The following is a 20,827-nucleotide window of genomic DNA, read 5'->3' as shown; positions in this document are numbered from 1 at the left end:
CTTATATCTCCTTTTAACAGCTGCAGTGAGTGTTGGACAGCAACCTTCTATTGTTGATGTCCATTGTTGTGAAACCACACTAGTTCAATCTGAGTCCCTATGCAGTCGAGAAGGCGTGCCTCTAGTAGTCTAGCCATGTGTGCAAAGCGTTGCTCCCAGCTAGACCTGGCCACAACCGGTTCTGTCTACGCCAAAACAGGACCAAAACCAGCCAGGTCTACATCTAACTCTCTCACCTTTACTACTGAAGCACAAACAAAAATGGGCAACATTATTTTACTAGAATGAAGAATCATTTCATATGAGAAACAGTGCATCTCATCCAACGGTTGATAATATGATTGATTTCTAACCCTTGAACCGAAATTTAATGGGATCATTATTCTCACTCATATTGTTTACTTCTAATTCCCATTAGGTTTTGTTTTTTTACATAACGTAATTTAAATCCTCAGTCACATCACACAAGCAAAGAAAGATTCGCTTATACTGCCTTTTTTCTTTGTCAAAAATAGATAAATTTAGTTTTATTGATTTAACTATCAACTATAAATTTTCTTTTCAAATCATATGAAAGTAGAAATAAGACCTTATAAGAAGGTGAAAATAACAATTAATATTAGCAATCAATTATTAAAAGAGTTAAAATTTAATGTTTGTAAAATTTTTCGGTGAGGGATAATTAGTATCATATTATATTTTGATTTTGTTTATTAAAAAAAATATCCATCTATCCATTTTACTATTAATTTATTAGTCAAAATGTTTTTAAATTTTGAGATTGTGTCTCTATATTTTGTGCTAACTAATTAAAATGTCCATATAATTTTAGAATTATATTAAAATATTTGTATATTTTTATTTTATTAACTAAAAAGACATTCAAAATTAAAAAAAGTTTTTCTATGTTAAATTACCCTCGTATTGAATAAAATTCATCACTCATCCTACTAGTCTCTACTCTTGTTAATTAGCTCATGATTGTCCGCATAGCCAACTCGTAATTTAATACAGCCTATTTTTAATTTCAAGGAATTTAAGGTTTGTTTTCAATTTTAGTTAGTACAAATTTGATGACCATATTGGGTCTTTGATATTCAAGCCGCAGTTGAACTCGCGTTGGAAGGCCAAGTCGTAACCACGCAGATCCATCATGTAATACGCAGTCTAAACTACGCTCGGGCAGATTGGACTGCGCTTCGACAGATTGGGTAGAGCAGGATTCGGACCCAAAAGAGAGGGATCCAGCTCAAATGACTTGATGAATCAGTAGGAGAATAGATCCCTACACATCCAAGATCATGACAACTCATACACCGTATAAAATTAAATAGCCTCTTGACGATAGAGAAAAGAACGGTATATCCATACATACAACTGTGCATGATAACGACATGTGGTACTGTGGCAGGATGACGATTACACGTTATTAGAAGACAAAAAGGAAAAAGGATAAAGGCAGAGGGGGTCATTCAAAGGAGGACACACATACTCTAATCCTATCCTCTATTGGATCTCAAATCATCAATTGGCACCGTCTGTGGAAACGAATGAGATCTTTTCATCACCGGAATTCTCATCTTCATCATACCCACTGAGGACCACATGGCCAATCACGGTGAAAACTACACTGGAAACACTCTGAATGACTTGAGTTCTACTCATAAAGGACCACAGTTTTCATTTTCTAATCCCACAGTCCCATTGAACCAGCCACCCGTATTGTTCAATCCCTCACTAAGCTCAGCAACGGTCGTGCCTAGAACCACCCTGTCTGACCAAGAGCTACAAAACATAGCTCTTAAACTCTAAAATACCGCCTATTGGTTGGGGCAAATATTGCAATAAAGGGGACTCAATATCCTATTGAATGTACCACCCATAGCCGAAGGATTCAATGTTAACGAATCCTAATCTACTTTGAACTACCAAATACCCCAACAGCGTAGTAAGAGGACAGGTGAAAGAGATGGAAAGGCCAGTAGGAGAAACGAGGCTATGGCTAGAGCAAAAGGCCGAGTAGTAAAGGAGCTTATCGAGAACGATGAAGTCGAAAGCTATTCTTGTAAGCCAATAGGGAGATTAGAAAGTGAAGAGTTGGAGAGAAATTACCGCCTAGAGAAGCGGCTAAGGAGAGAAGAAGCAGACATAAATCAAAAACTGGAGAGGCTAAAGGAGTAACTCCTGGCAGAACTGGGGGCACGAGAAAACAGCAGCCCCTTGCTACCGATCTCATCCCCATTCGTGAGATGGGTACAACAAGAAACTATTCCTAAAATGTTTATGATGCCGCCAATGGCTGCGTACGATAGCACGAAGAATCCTCAGGAGTATGTCTTGAACTACAAGACATTCATAGAGCTTCAGACCTACTCTGATACTTTGATGTGCAAGGTCTTTCCTACCACTCTCACCAGACCAGCCCGAGCATGGTTTAATAGCTTGGAAGCAGGGATCATTAAGAGCTTCATGGAACTAACCAACGTGTTTATCAGCAAATTTATTACTGGGGTCCCAGTGGAGAGAAAGACTAGCTACCTAGAGACAGTCAAGTAAAGGAAAAAATGAGTCTCTGAGGGAGTACGTAGCCAGGTTTAACTCGGAGACTTTGCAGACCCTCGATGAGGCCAGAGTGATAGAAGCCATGCAAAAAGGGACCACCTCTCCAGAGTTTTTCGGCTCGTTGTGTAGAAAGCTACCCACTACCCTAGCAGAGCTGATGAAAAGAGCAAAGAAGTACATAAGGCAAGATGATGCCTTAACCACTAGTAGATTCGCGGGAAGCATGAGATAGGGGGAACGCTGTGGAAGACAAATGACCTGAAAGGCAGGAGCAGAGGCAAAACCGGGGGTCGGAGGTATTGAACATGCACCAGTGGGAAAGAAAGGAACAAAGACCATATTAACCCCGTAATCCCTAAGGTAATCACTCCTTTGAATGTGTTCAGGGCCAAGGTGCTCGTAACTGTCCAAGACAAAGACTTTGTACAATGGTCCAAGCCCATGAAGGCCGATGCAAATAGAAGAGATCTGGACAGGTACTGCCAATACCATCATACTCATGGCCATGACACTAATGATTGCTACCAATTAATAAATGAGATAGAAAGGCTCATCAAGATGGGGCACCTCAGGAACTTTGTAAAGAAGCTAAAAGGGCAGAGACCTTAACAGAACGTGGTGGCAGAGAGGCCCCGTAGAAAGATAGGGGGACCGGTGAATGATGGCTCCAGCAGGACGATCAACATGATCGTGGGAGGAACTGGGGGTTGTATGAGCAGAAGAGTGAAGAAGAGAAGCAGGAATGGAGAAGGGAGCAATGTCGAAATTATGCAGATAGTGGAGCACTCTCTAGTGACCATCTCCTTCTCTCCGAAAGATGCCCCCATGGCGTCCAAATGCCTCATAATGACGCCCTGGTCATAGAGGTCATCATTACAACTTCTGGATTTGCAAAGTCCTAGTGGATGATGGGAGCAAAGTACTACTACCCTACCGAGTCTTCCAACAGATGAATATACTAGAGGAACAACTGGTCAGAGATCAGGCCCCCAGTTAAGGGAATAGGAGGGACTCCCGTGGCAGTGAAAGATAAAGTAAAAGCAGCCCTCACTCTGGGAGAACCACTCTTATCTCGCACTTATTATGTAGTGTTCCTCGTGGTAAAACTACCTCTGAATTATAGTGTCATTTTTGGAAGGCCGATACTATACGACTTCAAGGCAGTGACCAGCATTTGGTACCTGACATGAAGTTTCCAATAAAATCGAGGGTGAGCGTAGTACGAGGAAGATAGGAGGAAGCCTGAGCTATATATCTGGCTACAGTAGAAGAGCTAAGCGCCTGGCCAGAAGAAATAAACTCGGAAGTCATGGAGGTCCGAGATGAGAAGAAAGAGGCCAGGATCGAACCGATTGATAAGCTGGAGACTTTCTCACTGTTCGAGGAAAAAGGCAACAAGGTCTTCAATATCAATACAAGCCTTGAAAAAGACTAGAAAGAGACACCAATGGCTCTGATCATAGTACATGCCTCAAGCTTTGCCTGGAGACCCTCAGACATGTCAGGGATTGATCCCGAGGTGATGACTCACAAATTAAATATCCTCCCCGGAGCCAAACCAATAAAGCAGAAGAAAAGAATGTTTGGGAAGGAGAAGTAGCAGGCTACAAGGGAAGGAGAAGTAGCAGGCTACAAGGGAAGAAGTGCAAAAACTGAAGGAGGCCAGATTTATTAGGGAAGTTATGTATCCACAATGGTTAGCCAACCTTGTACTAGTAAAAAGGGCAAGTGGGAAAGATAGAATGTGTATAGACTTTAAAAGATTGTTATCCCCTTCCTGATATTAATAAAATGGTCGATTCTATGGCCGGTTTTGATTACTTATCATCCTTAGATGCAATGTCAGGGTACCACCAGATCCCATAGACAAGTAGGATGAAGAAAAGATCTCCTTCATTACCGAAGATGGAACATATTGTTATAGGGCTATGCCTTTTGAACTAAAAAATACTGGGGCAACATATCAATAGTTGATGAATAAGATCTTTAAAGATCAGAAATGAAGGAATGTGGAAGTCTATGTTGATGATATGGTGGTAAAAAGTCAAACCTTCCAGTAGCATCTAGCCGACCTAGAAAACGTATTCAGAGTACTGCAGCGGTACAATATGAGATTAAACCCTGCAAAATGTGCCTTTTTTATTAGAGGAGAAAAATTTTTGAGCTATATGGTCAGCGGAAAAGGCATAGAGCCAAACCTGAAGAAAGTAAATGTTACACTGAGAATGCCTGAGCCGGCTTGTGTGAAGAATGTATAGAAACTTACAGGAAGAGTGGTGGCACTCAACCGGTTCATGTCAAAATCAGCGAAAAGATGCTTGTCGTTCTTCAAAAAGCTAAGGAAAGTCCCGAATTTTGAATGGACAAAGGATTGCCAGGAATCCTTTAGAAACCTCAAGCAATACCTCAGTTCTCCACACATACTCAGTAGTCCTTTAGCCAGAAAGGAACTCCTAATCTACTTAGCCATATCTGAACAAGCTGTGAGTGCTGTGTTGGTAAGGGATGAAGCAGGGATCCAAAAGCCTATCTTCTATATCAGCAAGGTACTCAAGGATGCCGAGGTCATATATATGAATATTAAGAAGCTGGCATTCACCTTGTTGCTAGCAGTAAGGAAGTTCAGGGTGTATCTAAAGGGCCATCAAGGGGTAGTAATGACTGACCAACTCCTAAAGAAAATCTTGCACAGGCCTGAGACCTCAGGATGGATGCTAGTCTGGTCCATGGAAATCAGCCCATACTACCTCATTTACCAACCTCGAACAGCCATCAAAGCCCAAGTCTTAGCTGACTTCATAGTCGAATGCTCTTTCAACTCAGATAAAGAAGAGTGAAATGAAGCGCCACCAAGCTTGACAAAAGAGAAGGAGGGGGACCAATAGCTACACAAATTCAGATGGAGCCTATTTGCAGATGGAGCGTCCAGCTCCACAGATAGTGGGGTTAGGGTACTTTTGAAAAGGCTAGATGGACTCAGGGTGTGCTATGCTCTGTGCTTTGGGTTCCCTGCATCCAACAACATGGCAGAGTATGAAACTTTTATAAATGAGATGCAGATAGCCGTAGAAGTGGGGGCAACCGACCTCAAAATAAACATTAACTCCCAATTTGTAATAAACCAAATAACAGGAGCGTATCAAGTAAAGGATCTCATCATGCAGAAGTACTTAGTCAGAATATGGACTTTGGAAGTCGAGCTCGATGAGTAAGGGATCGTTGTGCAGTATCAAAGAATACCTCGGAAAAAAAAATAAAGAAGCAGACCTGCTCAGTAAGTTGTCTGCAGAAGAACTAGAACAGCTCCCGAACGAAGTATATATACAGCAAATAAATGCCCCTACCTTCAAAAAACCAGCCCCAGTCATGCAGATCAAAGAAGAATAGAGTTGGATGACCCCATACTTGGAATATCTAGAAGCAGAGAAGTTACACAAAGACAAAGCAGAAGCTCAAAAAATTACAGTTAAGGCTACCAATTACCAAGTAGTAAGGGAATCTCTATACCAAAGAGGGAAATCCAGCCCGTTGCTAAGATGCATGGGCCTGGAAGAAGCAGCCAAAGTAGTCTGGGAGATATATCAGGGAGTTTGTGGGGTTCATGAAGGGGCAACTATATTGGCAAACATGATTTTTCGATAAGGGTACTACTGGCCCACGATTAAAAGGGAAGTAGAAGAATTTGTCAAAAGATGGATATCTACCAAAGATTTGCCAACACTATTAACAGTCCAGCCACACTGTAGTCAAGCATATCTACCCCCTTGGTCGTTCTCACAGTGGGGGATAGACATTCTGGGTTGTTTTCTAAAAACTGTGGGGTAAAAGAAATTCGTGATAGTAGTTGTAGAGTATTTTTTCAAGTGGCCTGAGGCAGAAGTTGTGCCCACTATCACAACTCGCAAGGTAATAGACTTCGTTTGAAACAACATCATATGTCGATTCGGAATAACAAGGACGCTCATATCAGACAATGGTAAGCAGTTTGACTGTAAATTCTTTGAAGATTTCATGAGAAATATGGGCATATGACACAAGTTTTCTTCGGTGGCTCCTCTGTAGACAAACGGCTAAACAGAAGTGATGAACCGAACTATCCTCTAAGGGCTGAAGAAGCGGCTGGATAGTGCCAAAAGAAATTAGGCTGCCGAGTTACACAGCATCCTCTGGGCATTTCGGATTATGCTCTAGATCCCAACAGGAGAAACACCATTCACATTGGCATTTGGAACCGAAGCTGTAGTCCCCATAGAGCTGCAGATCCCCACCCACTGAGTCTAGTTCAGTGATGAGAATACTAATGGAGAAAAAATTGAGTAATCTAGACGTCTTGGAAGAAATTAGAGATGAGGCTCAGATAAGAACAGCTGCTTACCAATAAAAGGCAGTCGGTATTACAATCAGAAGGTTCAGGAAAGGAGCTTGAAGGTGGGGGACTTGGCTCTGAGAAGACTGAAAGCAACGGGGAAGAGAGCGGCCATAGGAAAGCTAGCACCAACTTGGAAAGATCCCTTTAGAATAGCTAAAGTCATCAGGCCCGGGATATACTGAATCAAAGACCTATAAGGAAATCTAGAGCCTCATGCCTAGAACATCCAACACTTGAAGAGGTATTTTCCATAAAAGGCATGTAATGTAAACCCCTATTCTTTGAGCCATGAATAAATATTGTCGTTTTCCCTTCCTATTAGTATCCTTGAAGCAGGTACCGAAGCCCTTAGTGAGGTAGGTGATTGGCCTTGGAACATGACGTCCGACACCACAAAATCGACTGAGGAGAAGAAGACCCCAATGAGGTAGGTGACTGGTCTCGGAACATGACCGCCGGTACCAAAAAACCGAGTTGAAGAAGTGAAGCCTTCAATGAGGTAGGTGATCGACCTCGAAACATAACCCCCGGCACCACAAAACCAAAATGAGGAGAAGAAAACAGCAATAAGGTAAGTGACCGGTCTCGGAACATGACCGCTGGCACCAAAAAATCGAGTTGAGGAAGCGAAGCCCTCAATGAGGTAGGTGACCGCCTTTGGAACATGACCCCCGACACCATAAAACTGACTGAGGAGAAGAAGACCCCAATGAGGTAGGCTATTGGTCTCGAAACATGATTGTCGGCACCACAAAACCGACTGAGGAGAAGAAGACCCCAATGAGGTAGGCGATCGATCTCGAAAACAGACCACCAGTGCCAAAAAATTGAGTTGAAGAAGTGAAACCCTTAGTGAGGTAGGTGATCGGTTTCAGAATATGACCTCCAGCACCATAAAACCGATTGAGGAGAAGAAGACCTCAATAAGGTAGGTGACCAGTCTCAGAACATGACCGTCGGTACCAAAAAACTGAGTTGAGGAAGTGAAGCCCTCAGTGAGGTAGGTGACCAGCCTCGAAACATGGCCCCTGGCACTGCAAAATTGATTGAGGAGAAGAAGACTCCAATGAGGTAGGTGACAGGTCTTGGAACATGATCGTCGGCACCAAAAAATCGAGTTGAGAAAGTGAAGCCCTCAGTGAGGTAGGTGACCGGTCTTGGAACATGACCGCCAGCACTACAAAACCGTCTGACGAGAAGAAGACCCTAATGAGGTAGGCGATTGGTTTCAGAAACATACCACTGGGGCCAAAAGACCGAGTTGAGAAAGTGAAGCCCTCAGTGAGGTAGGTGACCGATTTCGAAACATGACCACTGGCACCACAAAATCGATTGAGGAGAAGAAGACCCCAATGAGGCAGGTGACCAGTCTCGGAACATGACCGCCGACACTAAAAAGCTGAGTTGAGAAAGTGAAGCTCTCAGTGAGTAGGTCACCTCCAACACCACAAAACCGACTGAGGAGAAGAAGACCCCAATGAGGTAGGTGACCAGTCTTAGAACATAACCGCCGACACTAAAAAACCAAGTTGAGGAAGTGAAGCCCTCAGTGTGATAGGTGACTAGCCTCAGAACATGACCCCCGGCACCACAAAACCGACTGAGGAGAAGAAGACCCTAATGAGGTAGGTGACTGATCTCGAAACATAACCGCTGGCACCAAAAAATCGAGTTGAGGAAGTGAAGCCCTCAGTGAGGTAGGTGATCAGTCTCGGAACATGACCGTTGGCACCACAAAACCGACTGAGGAGAAGAAGACCCCAATGAGGTAGGCGACCGGTCTTGGAAATAGACCATTAGTGCCGAAAAACCGAGTTGAGGAAGTGAAGCTCTCAGTGAGGTAGGTGACTGGTCTCGGAACATGACCACAAGCATTACAAAACCAGCTAGGGAACAAAGGCCAACAATGAAGGATCAGCGCCAACAAAGGCCATAAGCCCATAAGAGAAAACAAACTGAGAAAAGTGCTACCGACCTAAGAAGGGATCTCGACACACGTAAGACTCAGCAAAATAAAAGCATAACTTCGACCTTGCTGGAGAGCTCGAATCAAACTAGAATACAGGCAAGAGTCAAACTCTAGCCTCACAAAAAGGCTTAGGTTACAGGAATGCAAGTAAGAAGAAACAAGGGACCGACCTCTCTAAGGAGCTTGGACCATAGAAAATGAGATAACGATCTAAAAAATGAGCCTAGAGTATGACAAAATGGGCCTAAAAATTGAAGCGTTATGACTGACTTCACAATAGAATTCGGTGCAAAAAAAATAACCTAAGGCATCCTAATGCCCATTTCGCAAAAATGACTTCACCTATGAAAAAGCTAACTCAAGGCTCATGAAGCCAAAGTGTTATACTGACCCCAAAAATGAGCTTGGCGCCCTTAAGGCCTATTGGCAAATGAAATCAGGGCAAAATTAAGATAAAAGTAAACCTTATTGTTAAACTCCACAAATGAGTGTGCGAAGGAAAAAATTAAACAAAACTTAGCCAGTTAGAGGACAGAACGAGCTAAAATAAAGAACCATAAGAAAACGAGTTGATGAACTATCAACCCGGTAATTATCACAGGCAGTTTACCTAAAAACAGCCCAAATATACAAGTATAAACAAAATTAGAATGACAGATTGATAGCCCGGCAACATTCGCCAGCTGTCTACATAAAAACAGCTAAGTATGAAAATACGGATAAATTCGAACGACGGGTTACCAGCTCGACAACATTCATAGGTTATATACATAAAAATATTCTAAGTATGTAAAACATAAGCACATTAAGTTAAATGAGCTAACTTTCCTACAGAGCTCACGAATTGCCAGTTCGGTAAAGGCTATAGGCTATACACACAAAAATAGTCCAAGTATACAAACTCAAACAATTAAAATTAACGAACTATCAACTTGGTAACATCCATAAGTTGAACAATCTCAGGTATAGATATATACAAATAGAATCAATAAGTACAAAAAACAAAAATAGACAAAGAAAAAAATGAAATATAAATTTTACTGATTTATGGAATGAGTTACAAAGGTAGCAAGGAAGGGAGAATAGGAACTAACTAAATCGTTAAGAGATTTATCTGCAGTATCCTCCCCCTGAGGTCCGAAAGGCAAACGAGGAGCACCCTTAGGCAATGGATTGTCATCCTCTCTGTAGCACACCTCTTCGCCATCAGAGTCCACTTCTAGAGCTCCCAGGTCCACCAACAAAGTGGAGGGGGCATCCCTAGCTGACTTTAAGCCCTGATTATAGCCTGAAGCAAATATTCAGAATGCCTTTTTATATATGGTCTCTTTCATCTTCGTAGAGGCCTTATATTCCGCTAGTCGCGCTTCACAGACCTACTGGATTTTATCTTTCAGTTCGACAGAGTCCTTGTACTCTCATAAGCGCTCCTCACAAGCCTACTGGACCCTATCCTCTGCAGTCCATGCATCTTTCAATAATGCAGAACACCTCTCCTCTAGAGCAGTGACCTCTTGGCAGAGTTGTTATTGCCGGAGGCGAGATTCCTCTGCTGCCAAAGTCATGCCTTTTAAGTCCTCGATGTGTTTATTAAACTCCTGCTGGAGGACTGCAGCACGAGCTAAGGTCTCATCACGCTAGGTCCTGGCCCCATCACATTGGCGGTAGGACCCCTCTAAAGAGGATAGTTGTGCTAAGGCTTCATTCCCCTGAGACTCAGCTGCAAAAGCTCATTGGGAAGCCCGGGTGACCTCCTCTCTCATATCCCCTAGTCGCTTGGTGATGTCCTCTATAACTCATTTGAACTCAATAGTTTGCTCGCGAGCCTCACCAGTGGCAATGATATTTACATCTCGACACTCCTTAGCGATGCACTGCTCCATTGAGCTCTGGAAAGATCGATTTTGAGCATCAATCTCAAGGAATACCCCGAACGCCTGCCACAAGGAAAGAAAAATGAAATTAGAAAAAACCAAAGGAGCTTAAAATACCCTTGAAGAAAAACAAAATGACTTACTATGAGGAGCATCTCCCTTAAGCTATCTCCGAGGTCGTCCACAGAACGAGTATTGAATGCAGCTTGTTGTTTGGTGGAGTAGGTAAGGTGGCTGACAAGAGCCAAAAAGTGGGGATCTGAGGCATCTGGAGTTCCCCCAAACATCTTATTGTAGAGCTCTTTGGCAGCTGAAGCTGGCATAGACTCTAGAGTCACTCCGGCAACGTTCAAGAGCTTGTTGTCAAGAGTTAAGGACAGTTGCTCTACCACCTTCTTTCCTTTATCAATGGAGGGAGGAGGTGCTGTCTTCGTAGGCTCCGCAACACGAGCTCGCTTAGGAACCTTGCCTTCTGTTGCAAGCTCTAAGGTCCGGGCTCGCTTGCTGGCTGCTCCTCCAATCACAATGACCCCATAGCTCGGGTAGGGGGGACGTCCAAAGGAGCAACTCTAGTGCTCTCCTTTGAACTACTATCGGCAAATTCACCAACAGCAATGGGCTCTTTGGAGGTCGATTTGGGAGCAGCCAGAGTCTTGGCTGGAGTTGGCGTCTTAGTGGGAATGGACGTCTTCAAGGTGGCAGACCGAGAACCCCCTGCTGCGGGTACCAGCGCTAAAGTAGGGGTAGAGGGAGTTGAATGACCTGCAGCTGCTAGATCCATCGCTTGGAAAACTTCTCGAGTCACATTAGCCACTGATTTATTAGTCTTGAAGGCTGCCAGGGTCACCTTCATGTTCTCCAGGGACAAAGAGAAGTTCTTCAGAAGCTTGACATTCTCCATAGGAATAGCAGACACTGAGAAAAAAAATGAGATACCAACTCGGTTAGAACTCGAAATAACAAAAGAGAAATGCAACAAGGAATAAAAATGAAAAAAATAATAATACCAGTTTCTTGACAGTCCCGAAAGTTGGACATGAATATGCAGTTCTCAACGTCATACTTCTTCCTTACAGAGGTCGATCGGAGAAGGCAGATCTAATTCAACAGGGTCAACCTAGGGAAGTCATTATAGTCCTGAGGGACCTCCCCCCAAGAGAGATCAACATCCCAATTGATCCCTGAGCTTTCTTTTAGCTTGACAACCACAAAAGCCTCTGCCCAACCCTTTATCGAGTCATTGTACCTGAAGATGGATAACCCTGCCCGTGAATCAAAGTAATAGAATTCGTGGGTAGACCGGATGAGGTGGAAGAAGGTGAAAACCAAAGCAACATAAGGGGCAAAACCCCAACAAAGATAAATCGACTCGAAGTAACACATGAACAGAATGGAGTTGGAAGATAACATACAGGGAGTCACCCTAAAGTGATGGAAAATCTCATTAAAGAAAGGGGTAAAGGAAAATGTTAACCCAAAATCACACTGTTTTACAAAGAAAACTAAACTACGTCTTTGTTGGGCGTCTATCAAGCCCGCCGAAGGAGGATTGGGAAGAATAATCCTCTCGGAGGGAAGGGGAGCCCTAATCCTATAGATGATGGTGTCGGTGTACTCGCAAGAGAAGAAATTGAGAAGGGAAGAAGAGGTGACAGAAGATATTAAACCAATGACATTAGGAATTTTAATGGAAGCCATAAAAAAAGTGAGACTGTAACGACCCGAAAATCGGACCGCTACCGGCGCTAGGATCCGGGTCGATTTAAGGCCGCCGGGACCCGTAGCAAGCCTGACATGCAACCTGTAAACCTGTTTAATCCCATACATGATCAACAATCATACATAAAAATTTAAAACTTTTCTTTCATTCATTTCTCATATGCCAAACTCAACCTGTGCATGCACTAAACATAATCATAAACTTGACCCCTCTGTGGGATCTCATCAATGCCCCCAATGGGTGGCAATACATGTGTTGAGTTGGCTAAACATAGACATCCATAAACATTAAGATCATGTATCAAAAGGGATTACAATAACTATGGTCAAGCACACTTCTAAACCTCAATATCATTACATTACATATCCAAACATCATTATACAATCCGTCATGTCCACATTCTAATTATTACAATAACAAGACTTTACTCTTCTTGACTTCTCTGTCTAGCCCGTACCTGCAATCCTGGGGGATTAGGGAAAGGGGTGAGCTACAAGAGCCCAGTGAGCAGAATAATAAAACATTTAAAACATATGATAACATGAAATGCATCACATCACAGCTAATCACATCAAGGATGAATTTGTCACCAATAGTCCCCTACATGGTCCAACTGTGCAAGGGGCGTAGAATGGGCCTCACTGGTCTTTCTCTTACATAACATAACATAACATGGACCAACTGTGCCAGGAGCGTAGAATGGGCCTCACTGGTCTTTCTCTTACATGGTGCCAGGGGCGTAGAATGGGCCTCACTGGTCTTCCGTACCGTATCATCATCATCATAACAAATGAGGACTAAAGGATCATTCAACATTCATCCACATCATCAACATAATATGCAATGCAACATATTCGTGAGTCTAATGCAAACATCCTATTATATCTCATGGCATTCATGATGCGTGAATCATGTTAAAACTGATTTATTTATTTAAAGCATAAAAGTCATTCCACTCACCTCTGGCTGAAGCTCTACCGACTCAGAAGCAGCTGAACTCACTGCTGGGGTCCTCGGTTCCTCGGGTCCAAACCTACACAGGTGGACTCAAATGAGGGACCAACATACTAGAACATAACTCTAAAAACATCCCCCAAAAACCCCCTAAAACACCTCAAAACAATCATGTAAAAACATGCAAAGGAAGGCATAATAGGGCAGGTTCGGCGGCACCTTCGGCGGCCGAAAGTCCCTCCAGAGCCGAAACCCAGGCAGGTTCGGTGGCACCTTCGGCGGCCGAAAGTCCCAGACAGAGACGAAAGTCTCTTTTCGGGGGCAACTTCGGCAGCCGAAAGGCCTGCCTCCCCAGCCATGTTCGGCGGCCGAAAGTTCCTTCGGCTGCCGAACCTGGTTTCTGCCAAAGGGCAGAAACTTGGCTCCTTCAAGCACATTTGCCTCCAAAACCTCCAATCATGCATTTAGCTCAACCAAAACATGCAAATATACATACATTGACTCCTAGGGGTTTCAAACTACCTAAAACCCCAACTACAACACACAACAACAACACAATCCAAGCCACATTGCTCAAAGCATAACATTAACTCAAAAATCTAACTATGAGCTAAACATGCATTCTATCCCATAGATCTTGCATAAAACTTACTTTAAACATAAAATGAGCTTAAGATCGGCTCTTACCTCTTGAGGATCGAGAGGGAGACGTCCTAAACTCGGAGGTGGGAGATTTTGAGTTCTTGAACCTCAAAGCTCCAAAACTTGCTCAAATCTCTTCAAAACGACATAAACCTTGTTAAAACATGAAAGATTGAAGGAAAATCATAAAAAATGAACCATGGAGGAGCAAGAACTCACCGTGGTCGAAAATGGGGAGAAAACTCACCCATTTCGGCCATGGAGCTCTTATATAGGGGCTGGCCAGTTCACGTTCGGGGGCCGAACGTGCCCCCACATCTCATGCATGTTCGGCGGCCGAACCTGGTTTCTTTCAAACAAAACTTTCGGAGGCCAAAAGTGCTCCCAAAACCTATCCACGTTCGGCGGCCGAACATGACTTTCGGCGGCCGAACCTGGTAAGGTTCCATGGTCTTTTCCTTTTAAAAACTCAAATTCATTCTTACTTAAAATCATCAAAAACATTAAAACATTTCATGAAAACATGGTTTTACCCATCTAGAGGTCTCCGACATCCGAGATTCCACCGGACGGTAGGAATTCCGATACCGGAGTCTAGCCGGGTATTACATCTATCAAGCCCGCCGAAGGAGGATTGGGAAGAATAATCCTCTCGGAGGGAAGGGGAGCCCTAATCCTATAGATGATGGTGTCGGTGTACTCGCAAGAGAAGAAATTGAGAAGGGAAGAAGAGGTGACAGAAGATATTAAACCAATGACATTAGGAATTTTAATGGAAGCCATAAAAAAAGTGAGACGTACCTCAAATCAAGGAAGTAAGGATTACAGAGAAGAAAAAAGACGAGTTAGCAAAAGCAGCGAGAGAAGAAAAACCGAGAGTGAAGTAAAAAATATGAATTTGAAATGGGTAAAGGCAGAGATAAGACATTTTGGCAAAAGCATTCCTAGAGCTGCGTGATCATAATTAGAGTTTCGGAATTTACCCTTCATTAATCATGAAATAATTAATGAGCAGTTAAAAAAGCACTTGATGACAGTTAGACCTCTGATACCCGGCCCGCAGTTGAACCCACGTTGGAAAGCCAAGTCGTAACCCCATCAAAATTCAATACGCAGATCTGTCCTCTAACACGCAGCTCAGGCTACACTCGGACAGGGCGGGCAGAGAAGGGATTGAGTCCAATGGAGAGGGATCCAGTCCAAATGACTTGATGGATTAGTGGGGGAACAAGCCCCTACACATCCAGGATCATGACAATTCAAGCGCTGTAAGAAATTAAATAGCCATCTGATAATAGAGAAAATGGCAGTACATCCATACGTACGACTCTGTATGATAATGGCATGTGATACTGTGGTAGGGTGGTAATTACACATCACTAGAAGATAAAAAGAAAAAAAAATAAAGGTAGAGGGGTCATTCAAAGGAGGACATACATATCATAATCTTACCTTCTATTAAATCTCATATCATCAAAATTAATTTGAGACATGTAAGAGAATATGAGGAGATCACAATCAATTTGATACATGTAAGAGAATATGAGGAGGGAGAGCATGAAAACAGATCGAAAGGGGTGAGTGTAAATTTTATTTTAAAAAAAAGATAATATAAATATTAAAAATCTTTTTTAAACTAACAATAAAAATGAATAGAAATTAATGAGTGTGATTTTTAGTTAATACAATAAAATATAAAAATATTTTATTATAATTTCTATAATTATAAAAGTATTTTAATTAATTAAAATAAATTAACGATAAAATAGATAAAAATTAATAGAAATTTTTTTAATTAATAAAATGAAAATTAAGGTGATTTTAATATAATTTTAAAATTATAAAAGATATTTTAATTAATTAAAGTAAATTACAGGAATATTACACAGTAATTATTCATTTTTAATAATAATGATAAATTATATTTGTTAGATAATATTAAAAATCTAAAACTACCTATCCCGTCGGTTTTTTTTTTCATAAAAAATGTGTGGAAGCGGAAAAGGCAAAATGTTTGGGGTCAGGCAGCTTGGGTACATAACTTGCAAAATTCTTAGTAGAAGCCCAGTCGCTAGCCCATATTCAAGCCCAAAATCCACGTACTCTTTCCGGCTTGGCAGACGTCTCCAGGCTCCCTGTTTTGATCCTCAGTCCACAGTATCCCCTACTCATTCTCCATCGCCGAAACCAGGTGGCTGCGCACTTTCTCTTTCCTGGTTCCCTGATTCTATCTCCGCTATTAGCTCTGCTTATCTCTACCTCTCTTTTTTCTCCCCTCTTGTCTTACAAATTTGGAAAAACACTTCGATCTTTTTTCTTCATATGTTTGTCCGATTGGCGGTCTATTGATTGCTCCCATGAGTTCTCCTTTTGATCCACTGCCATGCATTTCGTCCTGACATGTATCAATCTCTGGGCGCGCACCGCCTCGTATACCGCTCTCGCATTGCCTTTTGTGTTAAGACCGGTCGAATCGAAAACGCTATCCAAATGTTCGACGAAATGACTCAATCAAATTGCCGTGTTTTTAGCGTCGACTTTAACCGATTGATTGGCGTTTTAATCCGCCATTCTCTCTTTGATTTTGCCCACCAATACTACACTAAAATGGGTCCTCTTGGGTTCTCGCTTTCTCCCTTTACTTATTCTCGCTTCATTTCGGGTTTATGCCAAGTAAAGAACTTTACGCTTATTGACGAGTTGCTGCATGACATGGAGAAACTTAATTATGTTCCTGATATTTGGGCATTTAATATTTATTTGAATCTCTTATTTCGTGAAGGTAGGATAGAATTAGCCTTAGAGGTGTTTGAGAGGATGGTCCAGAGAGGAAGGGAACCTGATGTTGTAACATATACTATTATTGTTGACGGGTTGTGTAAAATAAAGAAATACGATACTGCAATTTGGTTTTGGCGTGATATGATAAATAAGGGATTAAGACCCGATAATAAAGCCTGTTATGCGCTTGTTGTTGGGTTGTGCGGTGGGGGGAAGGTAGAATTGGCTTATGAGCTCACAATTGATGTGATGAAGAGTGGTCAAGTTAAGTTTAGTACGAAAATATACAATACCTTGATTAGTGGGTTTTGTAGAGCCGGTAGGATTGATAAGGCTCAGGCGATTAAATCTTTTATGAGAAGAAATGGTTCTGAGCCAGATTTGGTTACATACAATGTGTTGTTGAATTATTGTTGTGATGAGCTAATGTTGGAGGAGGCGGAGAAGTTGATGAAGAAGATGGAAAGAAGTGGGATAGAACCTGATGTGTACAGTTACAATCAGCTTCTTAAAGGATTTTGTAAAGCTAATCGGCCAGATGAAGCTTATTTACTGATGAACAAAATGGAGTCAAAAGAGTTGTGTGATGTTGTTTCATACAATACTATTATTAAAGCATTTTGCGAGGGAAGTGATGTCAGAAGAGCTTATAAGCTGTTCCAGGAAATGAGGCAGAAGGGGATTCCACCAGATTTGGTTACATTCACTATACTTACAAAAGCTTTGCTTAGAGAGGGTTTTTCTAATATAGCAAAGAAGCTTGTTGATCAGATGACAGAAATAGGTCTATCACCTGATCGTATATTTTATACAACTATTATGGATCACCTATGCAAGAGTGGGAAAGTAGATATGGCTCACACCCTTTTTTGTGATATGATAGAACAGGGAATTTCACCTGATGTGACTGCACATAATGCCCTTATAAATGGGTTTTGCAAATCCTATAGAGTAAGTGAAGCTTTGCATTTATTTGTAGAAATGGAAAGCAGAGGATACTATCCGGATGAAGTAACATACAAATTGATCATTGGAGGGCTTATCGCAGAAAAGAAGCTGTCAGTTGCTTGTAGGGTGTGGGGTCAAATGATGGAGAAGGGTTTCACCCTTGATAGAGCTTCCTCTGAGACATTGATTAGCGCCAGTTCAAGAGAATTTGCTTCTACGTGAGAAATGGTTAGTAACTTCGTATCTCATGATTATCTTCCTTTCCCTGTGTGTGCAATGCCCAGCTTCTGCCAAAGCTAAAGATGCCCTACTGGAGATAGATCCTCCAGTGACCTTTTGGTCATGCTATGTTACTTGTTAGTGTTACTATGCAAGGTATGGGTCTTGGATCCCGAATCAATGGTATAGCGACTTTGATGTGGATTTTAGATGGAGTTTGGCTCTTCCACGTCAAGGACTAGTGTTTGGGGTGTTGTCCTCATAAGGTTCCTAACAGTTAGACTGATGTGCTTCTCTTCTACAATTGTATGGAACCTGGAAATGCAGGGAAAACTTTATATTAGCTTAGATAGTTAGGTGAAATATTTATCAGAGGCAGCACTTTAATTGACTACTGACACAACTGGTAAGTTGATATTCTTACTGCAATAATTGTTCTTGGGAAATGTATTACTACGTGGTAGATGTTTAATAATAATGCTGATTTAGTGTTGGCTGGGATAGAATTCGCAAATTCAGAATTGGTAATCGATGGTTTACTTGCACTATTAGTTATAGTTTTTTTTAAGCACATCTTCTGGTGATGCCTATATATTGTTGCTATAGAAGTCAATAGATCACCTGCGTGATGTGCCAACTGCCAATTACATTGGTCATTCATGGGATACTATCATTAAAATACCTTGTTTTCATCCGGGAAGTGATTAAAAAACAAGGAGGATATAAATTTAGAGTATGCTATGTTACAGCCTTCTTTTACGCTTTCTGTATGTGGTCTTAATTTTAAGCTAGTATCTGACATAATATCCAGAATCTTTTATTGATGAGCAGATTTTGTGTTTTCTGGTTGAAAGTTAATGGTATTTGGTTACTTATATTTGCCGCTGTATTGCAGAGCCCAAATTGTGGCATTCATTGGCAGGAATACACCTCATCAGGTCCGCGTCGTTGGAAACTCATTGCCTTCTTGGTGAATTGCCATTGTGGTGCACACAGGTTTGAGCCCTTTGCTTTCAGTAATTCTCTTGCAAATGAATGAATATTGTAAGTGCAAATTTCTGCTTCTTAGATTAAATATGTAGAAAGAAAAGGAACATGGAGCAGTTTGATTGGAATCAGGACTGAAGGGAGTTGTAGAACTAAATATCAGAAAATTAATAGAAAATTGTTTATTGCCAAATACAGCAATTTGAATAGTTATCGTGCATTTATTTTATTCTTTCAACGATTTTTTCTCATGATCAAGAGGTGTTTTACTAAATTGCGTTGGGCTATGAGCATGATTTCTTTCTTGCATGCTTTGTCTAAGCTACTTGTTTCTCTTTCATAAACATATATCAATTACAGTGTTTACAATTTTTTTTTGTTAAACTTTTGCTTCTGAATTTTATTTTTAATAAAAATCTTATATTGATATCTTCATTTATCTTGCCTTGTCATAAGAGTTAAGAAGGAACATGCTCTATAATATTTCTTTAGATGAGACTTCACTTTGAACATACATCCAGTTGAGACGTTATTAACAAGATGAAATGTACTCTGCGTGTTTATATGCAGTGCATGATGGGATTCGGTGCTTTTAGACCAGATAATTCAAAACAACACAACCTTGTATGATTCTCTCTCTTAATCTATTATTAGTATTAGTATTTTTATGTTGCTAGATATATATATATGTGTATATATGTATATATGTATCCTTTAATTTCATCTTTCAGCTTGGCTGTGTATTTTTCACTAATAATTGCGTGATCCTGTGCTTTTTGGAGTGGGATAGGGGAATCACAAATCATTGTTTTACAAGTCCTATGAAATTGCAATGCTTTGGACATTCCATCTATGACATATTGAGGTTGTTATTTCATGTTCTAGATCCGCTGAACATATTAGAAAACAATGTACTTGTCTGCTTCTGTATTCCCTCTCTTGATGAGATTCAGATATCCATGATACACTATTTGTCCCCGTTCTTTTCTTTCTTTAAATGGAGGTGACAGGAGAACACTAATTCAAATCTTTGAAACCCAGATGAAGGGTATTGTTTCTCAATCCTAAGTGCGCATTGACATGCATGTTGATTATTGAACACCCAATTTTTTCGTCTTTTGCACCATCTACTACTTAGTATTGAACAGATGTACAATAGAATGGAGACTTATCAGATGATTGATGCTGAATCTTTGCTAACAAGTTCACCTATCTTGCAGAATATAAACCAATTAAAAGCAAAGAATTGAGCTGAGTCGCACTTCTGTTGACTGAAATTCCGTAGCTATTCCATGTTTGGCAATATCAATATTGAACAAAAATGCCAAAATTGACTGCAACTGATTTCTCCAAATGAGACCACCGAAGTGTACAGACGACATAGGTGTCAAGAAATTAAGAGTGCGAAGCTATGCGTAACAGGCAGCACTTGTCATTTTGCAGGCATGATATGCATTTCAAGTGCCAGGACTGGGTGTAGATCATGAACATTCCAAAGTCAATAAATTAGAGAATTTGTATGCTAATTATTTTTGGCTAGCAGGAACTGAATTCGCCTCCCTTTTGATTTAAAATTGCACTGCAAAAGTTCGTTTTGAAATTGAAGTGTACCCTTGAATTTTGAGAGGAAAAAGAACAACAGTGTAGATTATGAGCAGTCTGCATGGAAGGGAAACACAGAAAAGGAGAGAGAATCACCAATAAAGTTTACTTGCCCCCTATAATTAGGATATGTTTGATTCTTTACCTTCATCAGAAATTCAGAATCCTAGTTGGAGTTCTCATGAAGTCATCCTCCTTAG

The 20,827-nt window shown here is 41.2% G+C and overlaps 1 protein-coding gene across 5 annotated transcripts; it reads left to right on the top strand.

The window, feature by feature from the left end:
- Positions 1-16,175: 16,175 nt before the first annotated feature.
- LOC110630241 (pentatricopeptide repeat-containing protein At1g13040, mitochondrial) lies at positions 16,176-20,531 on the top strand. 5 transcript variants are annotated; one of them, XM_021777640.2, is made up of 5 exons: positions 16,176-18,047; positions 18,366-18,444; positions 18,934-19,034; positions 19,596-19,649; positions 20,246-20,531. In XM_021777640.2, the coding sequence occupies exon 1, from the start codon at positions 16,491-16,493 to the stop codon at positions 18,039-18,041; it is 1,551 nt and encodes a 516-aa protein (XP_021633332.1). In that variant the 5' UTR covers positions 16,176-16,490; the 3' UTR covers positions 18,042-18,047; positions 18,366-18,444; positions 18,934-19,034; positions 19,596-19,649; positions 20,246-20,531. The 5 variants fall into 5 exon arrangements, with proteins under 5 accessions (XP_021633332.1, XP_021633331.1, XP_021633330.1 ...); XM_021777639.2 differs by lacking the exon at positions 18,366-18,444 and having other exon boundaries at positions 16,177-18,047; XM_021777638.2 differs by having other exon boundaries at positions 16,177-18,444.
- The last annotated feature ends 296 nt before the right edge of the window (positions 20,532-20,827 follow it).

The sequence above is a fragment of the Manihot esculenta genome, chromosome 13, assembly GCF_001659605.2.
Source record: "Manihot esculenta cultivar AM560-2 chromosome 13, M.esculenta_v8, whole genome shotgun sequence".
Taxonomy (NCBI): Eukaryota; Viridiplantae; Streptophyta; class Magnoliopsida; order Malpighiales; family Euphorbiaceae; genus Manihot; species Manihot esculenta.
Note: the sequence above shows the minus strand (reverse complement) of the source record. Positions and strands in the feature narration are given on the sequence as shown.

What these genes read in the sequence shown, in the direction of transcription:
- LOC110630241 (XM_021777640.2), top strand. Translation starts at nt 16,491, where the DNA reads ATGTATCAATCTCTGGGCGCGCACCGCCTCGTATACCGCTCTCGCATT.